The sequence below is a fragment of the Phyllostomus hastatus genome, unplaced genomic scaffold, assembly GCF_019186645.2.
Source record: "Phyllostomus hastatus isolate PE091 unplaced genomic scaffold, TTU_PhHast_1.1 phas_scaffold_200, whole genome shotgun sequence".
In the NCBI taxonomy this organism is placed as follows: Eukaryota; Metazoa; Chordata; class Mammalia; order Chiroptera; family Phyllostomidae; genus Phyllostomus; species Phyllostomus hastatus.
Genome location: NW_025334016.1, coordinates 11,445,682 through 11,456,714, shown reverse-complemented (window position 1 = coordinate 11,456,714; position 11,033 = coordinate 11,445,682). Strand labels below are relative to the sequence as shown.

The following is an 11,033-nucleotide window of genomic DNA, read 5'->3' as shown; positions in this document are numbered from 1 at the left end:
AAGGAGTAGCTATTAGCCAATCCGGCGAGGCCCACTTTTTAAGCTTGGCTTCCTTCAACTATGAAAGACAAACGGAAGCTCTGCCCCTTCCCCCAGAGGGCAAGGGAAATTTTGTGTGATTGGCTGGGAACTGACCCCCCTCCCCTAAATGTCACTGTTTTCTTCTCAGCAAGTAAAGGAGCACATCGCTCAGGCGGAACTCCCATAGCTTGACCTAGAGGATCGGGAGATTGTTGCTCCAATGCGGCTGTGACAGAGGGAGGAAAGAGGGCTGCTCAGCGCCTTAACTCACTTGAAAACAAAATCTAGACGGACCCGAGACTTATTTAGTGCGGTGGGAGCAGAGTGACAATTATCCCGTTCGGGCCAACTGCAGCTGCGCAGAGCCGCACTTCCGTCCCCGTCCCTGAGAGCTTGCAGAACGATCTGTCATGGCGGCCCGGCTGTTAGGTTTGAGCTCTCGCCGCCTTTTGGCAGCAGCGGCGACGCGAGGGCACTTAGCTGTCCGGGTTCGCTGGGAATCCAGCTCTGCCAGGGCTGTGATAGCCCCGTCCACTGTGGTGGGAAAGCGGGCACCGGAACCGACTGTGCACTGGCAGGAGGACCCAGATCCGGAGGATGAAAACTTGTATGAGAAGGTGAGACAGAGGGGAAACGGGACGCCGGTAGGGTCAGTCGGGGGCCGGCGGACGGGGCGCCGTTAAGGACTTTCTTAGGCGGTTGAGGATTGCGCAGCTCGTGAAGTCGTTAAAGACTTGGGTATTTTGCCTAGCTTACTTTCCTCCTTTCTCCCTCGTTATCTTTGGTTCAGAGCCAGAGGCGACACTGGCTTTATTTTGTAGACGGGTACCAGTTGGGTAGTGCTCAAAACACTAGTAGCAATATAACAATAATACTAAACACCGATATTGATTGGTGCCAGTGTTCTAAACAGTTTTTACGTACGTTAACTTATCCTATCCTCAAAACAAGTCTACACCGTACGTACTATTAGTATACTCATTTTATAAATGAGTAAACTGAAGCACAGATGTCAAGTGGCTTGCCCAAGTTCGCATAACTGAATGTGCGACAGAACAGTATTTGAACTTAGCAGAGGCTCTGAAATCAGAATGCCTGGGTTGGAATACAGGCACTGACAGTTACTTGCCTGTGTGACCTTGGTCAATTAACTTAACCCCTTGGTGCCTCAGTTTCTTTGTAAAATAGGGAAAGTATTAGGACATCTTTGAAAAAATAAAACACTACACTGCCTCGTGTAATTAAATAAGTCAAATACTCAGAACAACACCCAGCACTTAATAAGTACTCAGCATTAGAAGGTGTTAATTATCATTGCCACTTTCCACCTCACTGGGATATTGTGAAGTTTGTGTATGTGAAAAGACCCAGCACATAAGAGATTGATACCTTATCAATATTAACCTCATTCATTTGTTCATTCATTCATTCATTTTGTAAAATATGTATTGAGAGCCTACTGTATGCCAGTCACAGTTCAGGGCCCTGGGGGTTCAGTAGTGTGGAAATCAGACAAAGCCCTTGCTCTTGTAGAGCTTATATGTTAGTGGGAAACACAGAAAATAAATATGTGAAATATTTGAAAATGATAATTTAGAGAAGTAATTGATAATATAAGATAAAGTGATAGAGGATCTGGGGATACTACTTTGGTAAACTAATAAATGCTAGAAAGAATGTTAAGCAGGATAAGTGGATTGAGAGTGTCTTGGAGATAGGGAGTAATTTTATTGGGCTAAGCCATAGGAAATGGCTGATATTCAACCATTTAGACGTATGAAAATGGCAATTTCCTATAGTTCAATTTAATAGCTGAGGTGACTAGGGAATGCCTCCTATAAGAAGTGATGATGAAGCCAAAACTTTGAATGAGGAAGCAGATACAGTCATGATGAGATCTGGGGAAAAGGCTTTCCAGGCAGAGGGAACAGCAAGTGCAAAGACCCCGTGATGGGAAGCAGCTTGACAAGTCCTAAGAACAGAAAGAGAGGAGTTTAGGAAGGGAGGGAAGATTGGTCCCAGGTGAAATTGGAGACCATCTCATGCAGGGCCAGCATAAGGCTTTGTGGAGTGGTAGGAAGCCCTCATTGACCTCTTCTTCTTATTCCATAGAACCCAGACTCCCACGGCTACGACAAGGACCCTGTTATGGATGTCTGGAACATGCGGGTTGTCTTCTTCTTTGGCTTCTCTATCGTCTTGGTCTTTGGCAGCACCTTTGTGGCTTATCTGCCTGACTACAGGTGCATAGGGTGTCTGAGAGAAGGGGATGGGTGGGGGCAGAGGTAGGGATGGAGGTCAAAACCAGGAATCCTGTCCCACACCATTAAGGAATGGGGAGCTAAGGTAGGGGTTGATATCCAGTGAGGTTTCCTCATGTCTTCCCCCTATGCTGCTGTCTCCAGGATGCATGAATGGGCCCGCCGGGAAGCTGAAAGGCTTGTGAAATATCGAGAGGCCAATGGCCTTCCTATCATGGAATCCAACTGTTTTGACCCCAGCAAGATCCAGCTGCCAGATGAGGACTGACTGGATGCCCAGTGAGGTTCAAGAAGCACCACCTTCTTTACTCCCTGCCTGCCATTCTGCCCTCCTCGCAGAGCACCTTATTAAAGGGACTGAAATTCTGACTGGCTGGTCTTAATTTTGTTGTGAGGGGAATCTGGGAGCGGGGGTGTCAGGCCTTAAAAGGGCCACTGCCACCTTTTCTGGGTGTTCTGGTTATCTGTTGCTGTTTAATAAACATCCTAAAACTTAGTAGCTTTAAACAACAATTTAGTGTTATCTTTCATGGTCCTGTCATTGACTAGGCTCAGTTAGGTGGTTCTTCTTAGGGCCAAATGGTAGCTAGTGCTGGATTCATTTGAAAGTTCAACTAAGCTGGACATTCAAGGTGGCTTCTTCACTCACATGTCTGGCACTTCTGTGTTCTTCCAGGTGGCCTCTGTCTCCAGAAAGTTTGTAACAATGTAGTTTAGTTTTGTCTAGTTTAATACACCATTTAAGTGCATTGATACATTTCTGCATCTGACTTTTATGCAACAGGATGTTTGTGACACAGGTCCCCATTATTATATTATCAGTAGTTTGCCCATCTTCACTGCTGTGTTCTCTTCCCATTGTGTAAATAGACCACACACCATCTATCCTTGTGTCAGTGGGTATTTGGGTATTTTTCTCTCTGGGGCTATTAATAATTCTTGGAGTGACTGAGGCTGTGAGCGAGATGCCAGTGGCCATAGGTCCCAATGGAAAGTCCCAGCCAAGCTGCTTCAACCACACAAAGATGGACTTTGTAATGGGTTACACCATGGGCATGGTGGCTGGCACCTTTTCCTGTCTCAGGATTGGAATGCATGATCGAGAGTTGATGGGCAGCATCAGGAAAACCATGATGCAGAGTGGCAGCACCTTTGGCACATTCGTGGCCATCAAGATGGGCTCTGATTCTAATCAAGGCAGTGGTTGCCCTCATCTACCTGATTTTGTAAGACCCAACCCATGTACTGTAGTAAAAAGACTGAGTAAAAAAAAAAAATTCCGTGAATATTCTTATACACATCTTTTGATGAACATATGCATTCATTCCTCTCGGGCATATATCTAGGGATGGAATTGCAAAGTCATGGGATAGACAGGTGATCAGCCTTAGTAAAGCATGCCAGTTTTCCAGCTACAGTTTCCCTTGTAAATGGTACATTCTCGCCATCATTCTCTATCATGAATGCCAGTCAGCATTCCCCATTGTTTTCATGGTAGCCATTTTGGTGAACAGCTGACCTTTTAAGGACCACATTGGGATGAAGCAGTGGGAGTTGAGTTTGTCCTATGTACCAAGCCCCAACAATGTGCCAGGTACTGACAGATGCCAGGATCTCTGTCCTCAGGAATTTCCCAGGGTGAATACGGTGGATGGTGTGAGTGGTCAGAGAGCATAAACAATGCTTTCACCCTACTGTTTGACCACAAGGATATTTGAACCTTGATATTTTAGACCCAGCTTTGCTCCAGCAGCATAACATAACCTTCATCCTTCCATCTAATAGAGCATTTATTGTGTGCAAGGCCCAGTGAACAAGACAGCCCCTGTAACAGACACTGTCAATTCCCTGTCCATGCCCCGGTGCCCTTACTGCTCCAGTGTGCCACTGGCCAACTGCCAACTTCCAGTGTCTGCATCTCTTCACTGGAAGGCTTCCTCTCATGCTGCCTACAGGCTTGACAGGCTGGGAAGTCTACAAAATGAACATCCCCTGGCAGCCACCCTCAATAAATGACTGATGAGAGTTAGTAGGTATGTACCCTCGTCCCCTTATCCCCTATATGGGATGTCTCCATGGTGGGTGTTCTCCACTGGCCCCCAGTGGGAATATGCTCCAATTGCCCACAGTGCTAATTCACTTAATGTTCTTCATTGTCTCACTTCCACACTATCGGCAGGTGTTTCCTGGGTCACATCTCAAATAAGCTACTTGACTTCAATCATTGAGGGTCAGCTTCTGGAGGGACCTGAACTAAGATATTTTCTGTTCTCGGAGTTTACCTTAAGGTGGTGGGTAAGACAGAGTACACAAGTTCAGAAAAGAGATGACATAAGTTCCACCAGAATGCCAGTGTGGCTGGAATATTGTGCTTACTGGAATTACTGGAATCTTCCAGGATAAGAGTGGCCAGGGATGAGTTTACAGAGGTGGTTATAGGTCATAACCCTAAGGCCCCATGGGCCGTGCTTAGGGGGAGTTTAGATTTTACATACTACACCAAGTTGACCAGAAGCTCACTAAAAACCTAGCTTAGCAAAGCCCATCTCAGACAATTCTAGACTGTCTAAAGGGAATTACTGACAGTTTTTCTTATAGATTACCAAGGACATAAAAACAAGCTATCTTACTAGCTTCACAACAACTACTGCTGGTAGGCATACACACCACGGAATAAACTGACAGAGGCTAAAACTGTAAACTTTGAAATATGTTGAGGGAGAACTGATGGAAAGACCCTATGTTCTCAACAAAACATGAACCTACAGTTTTGATGCTGAAAAATTAGACTTGGTGAAAACTAGCCACAAATAAAGCTCAGAATGACAGGAAAGCTATTTACTCAGCAAATATTTATCGAGTGCCTTCTGAAGTCAGGCACTTTTACAGGCAGTGGGGATACAGCAGGTAAAAAAAGATTAAAAACTTCCCATCCTCATGGCGCTTATATTCTAGCAGATGATAAATACATGATAAATAAGGCAACAAATCACATTATTTGTATTAAATTAAAATTTTAATTTAATTTTTTTAATTTAAGTAAGGGGGATCAGAAGTGCAGGGTAGGAGAAGCTTGTATTTAAACAAGGAGTCAGTTTAGGCCTTGTTGAAAAGTGATTTTTTAAGGAAAAAATGTGAAAAAGGTGAGATTAGCTGTACAGATGGAAGAGCATTTCTAGGAGAGGGAACAACCTGTATAGTCCCTGATGGAAGAATGTGCCTGAGCCTGGCCACTGCGGCTCAGTTGGTTGGAACATCGTCCCATTCACCAAAAGATCGCAGGTTTGATTCCCCATCAGGGTACATACCTAGGCTGTGCATTCAGTCCCCAGTTGGGGCACATATGAGAGGCAACCAATCAATGTTTATCTCTTTCTCCCTCTCTTCCTCTCCCTTCCTCTATCTCTCTCTGGAATCAATTTTTAAAATGTGCCTGAGCTCTTCAGGGAGCAGCCTGAGGCCAAGGAGATATCTGGGGCAAAGTTATTATTGCTAAAATATGACACAGACAAGGAAACTGATGCATGGATCAAAGCATCACTGTAAAAATTAACCTGAATATGATTTGTCCCACTGAAAACAATTTCAGAAAAATGAAAATGGCCAAAATTGGCTTTGGGTGAACTGCACCACTGTATAGCATTGAAGAAGAAATTAAATTGGCTCAGAAGTTACTCCAGGACAAACTTTCTCAATAGAAATTCATCTCAGTTGGAATAATTACAATTGTAAATGTTAATATTCATTAGCAGAGCCAATACATCAGAGGTCAATTGCATATGAGTCAGAGAGGCAAATCCAGGGCCAACCAGGATCCAGGCAAGGCAGGTTGGAACCAGCCATCATCAAAAAAGGTTCATTCACTCATTTGCTCATTTATTCATTTGTTCATCCAACAAATATTTACCAAGTGCCTATCGTGAAACGGGGGATAAAGCAATGAATAAAACAGGCAAAAATCCCTGCCCCTCTTGGAGCTGACTTCTTTTGTGGGAGACATATAATAAATGTGAAGAATAGCAATTTTGGGTAATGATAATTTATAGATAAATAAGTAAAATGTAGAATATGGTGATAAATGTTAAGAAGAAAAATGAAATAGGAAAGGGTATAGCACACGTGTGTGTGTGTGTGTGTGTGTGTGTGTGTGTAAATTTTAGCTAGAGTGCCCAGAAAAAAGTCCTCAGTAAAATGACATTTGGGAAAGAGCTAGAAGAAATATCTAAATGAAGAGAGAACTTGAAACAAGAGCTGTGATTGATAGAGGGCACAGATTCTAGAGCCAGAATGCCTGAGTTCAAATCACAGTCCCCTCCATACCGAATGTGTGACCTTACATTCCCATTTTCCTCCTCTTTCACTTGGGGCTAACAACTTTACCTCCTGAGGATACTGAGAAGATTAATCTGAAAGTACTTATAACATTTCCTGATACAGACTAGGTGTTTATAAATATTGGTAGAATGATTCCTCATTAATATTAAAGTAGGGACCATTGAAGTTTTTAAATAGGTGGCCTAAAAATGAAATTATGGTCATCATGGTTTGGGGGATATTCAGATTGTGGATTTGGAGTAGAAGGTAGTTTTGGAACCCTGCCAGTCACTACTGAGAGGTTTGGGATCTGGTATTGAAAGGGGTGGTTTCTGAAGACAAGGTTTGAAAAACTACTTAGGCCAGTTAAGACCTTAAGTAGTAGTTGTCAGAAAAGCTGCAGGACTCTGGAAGTCAGTTGTATCAAAGGTAGAAAGGCTCTGGGGAACTTTGCCAGGATCAGAATGAGGATTCAGGGTCTCATCTGAAGTTTAGGAAAAGAGCAGTCATTGGCACAAGGTGTCAGACATGCACCTCTAGAGACTTTGAAACGCTGTAGCCTTGTCTTCCTATTCTCTTTCCAACTTCCTCACCTCCTTCAAGTTTTTGCTAAATATCAGCTTCTCAAAGAGGACTCCCTTATTTGAAATTCCAACCCTGCCTTATTATTCATTCTCTACACTTATTATTGTTGATTTTTCCCCCTCCATAGCACACACAAACTGCATTGGTCCATTGTCCTTTTAGTTATGGTCATGCTACCAGGAATTAAACAAAAATAAACTGGGCTGTTATTTTAATGAGGGAGGAAGAGAGAGAGAGTGAAGGAGAGAAGGAGGGAGGAAGGGGAGGAGGAAAGAAATCTTCAGAAACCCTAAACCCATTAAGATGAGGCATGCACATGTGTGCGTGTATGTGTCTGTGTAGATTCAAACAGATTGTATCTAAACCAAAAATACTCTCTGCATACACTATCCAGCCCCTGCTGCTACAGAGATTCTATCTAAGTCATATTGACTTCTGGACCACCATTTTTCTCACCTACAATCCACTTTTTCCCTTTCCAGAAAATTCCACTCACCCTGCAAAGTGACCTCTTTGGGAAAAGCTTTCATTTTGAAAAAAACAAGCTCAGATAGGTCAGTTTCAGATTTGATCCTGAAAAAGATTTTTGATTAATAGAATTTATCATTTTTAGTTTAAAGTTTATTTTGCCTGACATAAACATAGCTGCACCTGCTTTCTCCCCCTACCATTTGATTGAAATACTTTTTCCATTCCTTCACCCTCAGTGCATACAGGGTGGGACAAACGTAGGTTTACAGTTGTGAGTATGTGAAACACAGAGTTTATTCTTGCATTGCTATTAATTATTGTATTATTTTTCATACATAAACCAACTCTTATCCCACCTTGTATGTGTCTTTAAGGCTAAAGTGAGTCTCTTGTAGGCAGCATATTGTTGGGTCTTGTTTTGTTTTGTTTTGTTTTTAAATCTATTTAGCCATTCTGTGTCTTTTGCTTGCATAATTTAACCTGTTATGTTTAAGGAAATTATTGATAGATAAGCACTTACTCTTGTTATCTTGTTCATTGCTTTCTGGCTGGCTTGTAGATCCGTTGTTCTTTGTTTCTTCTGCTGTCTTTGTGTGTGTGTGTGTGTGTGTGTGTGTGTGTGTGTGTTGTGACCTCTTTTGGTGTCAGTATGCTTTGGCTTCTTTATCATGCTCTTTCATGTAATTACTACAGGTTTTTCCATGGTGGTTACCATGAAGCTTAAAGTATCTTAAAATTATAACATCTTATTATAAGTTGGTAACAATTTAACTTCAATAGCATTCCTAAACTCTACACTTTTACATCTCCTTCCCCTCATAATTTAGGTTATTTTAAAAATATTTTATTTATTTATTTTTAGAGAGAAGGGAAAGGAAGGAGAAAAAGAGGGAGAGCAACATTGATCAGTTGCCTCTTGTTGGCCCCCAATGGGAGACCTGGCCTGCAGCCCGGGTATGTGACTTGGAATGCAACTGGCGACCTTTCGCTTTGCTGCATGATGCTCAACCCACTCAGCCACTCGGGTAAGGGTGAATTTAGGTTATTGATGTACAGTATACATACATAGCAGATTATTAGTTATGGTTATTTATACTATACTTATTTTTTAGCTTTTAAACTAGAGCTGTAAGTGAACTACACACCAACCACCATTACCATATTACAGAATCTTACAGAAAACGCAAAGACAGGAAATTTAAATACATGTGTTTTTCTCTTAAAATTTTTATTTTATTTTTCCTGAAAATTTTAAATATATTTTAAAAAAGTGATGCACATGTGTACACGTGGGTAAAATTTCGCACACTGAGATTCAACTTGGGCTGTTTGAATGAAAGGCAATACCTAAAGGCGAGATGAGAAAGTAGCCGCGTTTTGACTTATTCTTGAAAATGTTTTGCACCCGCCCCCAGATTTTTGTTTTCCCTAATGCACAGACCACTTTTCCGCTGCTCACTTGCAGTCAGGGAAATCAACATTGCTCCCGGCTTCCTTTCCTTTCTTCCTGAGCGAGATTGGGCCTGGAACCGACACCTTAAAAGGATCAATAGAGAGCAGAGGGGATGGGCTCAGAGCTTCTTTACAGGCCCATGTGTCTGTGTGCCCTTAGATGTCCATGATGAAGCACAGCCAGTTGTGCCAGATCTTTGGGCCTAGAGTAAATCAATCAGCTGTTCATCAGAGCAGCTCTGACACCTTTAGAGGATGAGCTCTCCAGCGGAAAGGCAGCCAATCAAGAATTCTTGCTCCTCCTGAGGCCCTCCCTGGCTGTGCAGAGCTAGAGTGGAGGACTGATTGACAAGGGCTGATGGACAAGTCAGCCTGTCAGTGAGTACCAGGCCTGAACCCGCCCACCTCCCAGGATACGGGGTGGGAGTGGGGACTTGACTGATAGCCTTTTGAATCAGTGTGAAAAGTCTGAGCCACTAGGGTTATTAAGTAGCTCTCGTCTTTTGGCAGTCGAGGTTAGGGTCTTGCTGTGACTGACAAGTTTGCCACCCAATAAGCATGTTCATTTGAGCTTGGGGGCGGGGCAACTGGTTGCAGAAAATGAGGGGTCTTGTCTTTGACCTTTGTTTTGCTTAACAGGGAAAACCACATTTCACGAGTAGTCGCCCCTTCTCTGTTTTTAAAAAGGCTTATGACACTTTAAAAATTTGAAAATCACAGCTTTGGAGAAATGTAGCTTTCCCATGCTGGGCAGAAATGGTGACCTTACTGCACACCTGAATAAAGAGCAGCCTTTAGAAAAGGTGATCTTGGGGTTGGGGGCACCAGAAATAGAAGCGGTTCTCAGAAGCAGCTTAACAGCAGTTTGTAAATAAATAAATAAATAAATAAATAAATAAATAAATAAATAAATAAATAAATGGAACTTTATTTGAGGTTTTGGGGCTGAGAAACTTTGAGAGAGGGTTTCTGGTGAGAGCAATGGGGTTTGGGGGAACAATGATGGGGACCTGTGGGGATCAGTAAGTATGGTTAGTAGTTGAGGTCAGTTTAGGTGACTCATGTAAACACCCATAGTAAGGTCCTGCTCTCTGATGAGACCATCTGGAATTAAGGAGCTGACTGCCTTTGCCTCCTGGACATAGCAATGTACTATCAGAGACTGGACAATGTAAAAAACTATGTTTCTGATGCAGACCATTCTGCAGACCATTTGCATTCTGACAGTGGTGCACCCAACAATGGACCAGTAGTCAAAGTATTTGATAGACATTCCATGCTCCCTACCATCACCAGATATCTAATATTGTTGAACATTGAACAGCTCCCTCAAAAGTGAACTAAAAAGCATTTCAGACTCTACTTCTCTCACTTCCTCCTGATCCACATACCTTAGTAAGGCAGTTTGATCACTGAATGTGGCTGTCCCCAGAAAGGGGATATCTCCTGGGTAATGATCAGGACAAAAGAGGTGGATTATAGAGACTATTTTGAAAATTCAGGATTCTACTCTGCCATTCCTGGACATGATGTGTCTTTCATTCCCTCACAGCAATCCCAGGCCAGCCTAGTTGCTAACTCTCCAGGTGGCAGATCAGCCCAAATGGGGCCTAGGAGATTTGAACTTAAGTATAGTTCAGTCACCTAGATTCTCTTGTTGGATGGACATGGTCCTAGATCATAAACACAATTACCACTTGATTGAGTATATTGCTCACTGAGTTTCCCTCCAGTGGCCCACACTGACCAAGATAGAAGGCATAAAAATTCTGTAAATTTTATAAAAATGCCTGACCCTTCTGGATGAAGGGTCTGGGTGCAAGTAGGGGGATTATTGGATTAAAAAGAAGGTATAGGCACTGGGACAGAGCATACCAATTTCATGGCAGTGCAAGGAGTGTACTTGGGGAAGGAACACCTTAGACCCTG

At 42.8% G+C, this 11,033-nt stretch overlaps 2 protein-coding genes across 2 annotated transcripts; both read left to right on the top strand.

The window, feature by feature from the left end:
* Nucleotides 1-179: 179 nt before the first annotated feature.
* Nucleotides 180-2,651, top strand: NDUFB11 (NADH:ubiquinone oxidoreductase subunit B11). Its single transcript, XM_045860546.1, has 3 exons — nt 180-638; nt 2,134-2,264; nt 2,427-2,651. Exons 1-3 carry the CDS (start codon nt 432-434, stop codon nt 2,548-2,550), a joined length of 462 nt encoding a protein of 153 aa, XP_045716502.1. The 5' UTR covers nt 180-431; the 3' UTR covers nt 2,551-2,651.
* Nucleotides 2,652-3,247: 596 nt separating this feature from the next.
* Nucleotides 3,248-9,363, top strand: LOC123832706 (reactive oxygen species modulator 1-like). The gene is made up of 2 exons (XM_045860437.1): nt 3,248-3,508; nt 9,265-9,363. Exons 1-2 carry the CDS (start codon nt 3,248-3,250, stop codon nt 9,361-9,363), a joined length of 360 nt encoding a protein of 119 aa, XP_045716393.1.
* Nucleotides 9,364-11,033: the final 1,670 nt, after the last annotated feature.

What these genes read in the sequence shown, in the direction of transcription:
- NDUFB11 (XM_045860546.1), top strand. Translation starts at nt 432, where the DNA reads ATGGCGGCCCGGCTGTTAGGTTTGAGCTCTCGCCGCCTTTTGGCAGCA. An exon ending in ATGAAAACTTGTATGAGAAG is followed by an intron (nt 639 to 2,133) that starts GTGAGACAGAGG and finishes CTTATTCCATAG; the next exon opens with AACCCAGACTCCCACGGCTA. An exon ending in GCTTATCTGCCTGACTACAG is followed by an intron (nt 2,265 to 2,426) that starts GTGCATAGGGTG and finishes TGCTGTCTCCAG; the next exon opens with GATGCATGAATGGGCCCGCC.
- LOC123832706 (XM_045860437.1), top strand. Translation starts at nt 3,248, where the DNA reads ATGCCAGTGGCCATAGGTCCCAATGGAAAGTCCCAGCCAAGCTGCTTC. An exon ending in GCCCTCATCTACCTGATTTT is followed by an intron (nt 3,509 to 9,264) that starts GTAAGACCCAAC and finishes GTGTGCCCTTAG; the next exon opens with ATGTCCATGATGAAGCACAG.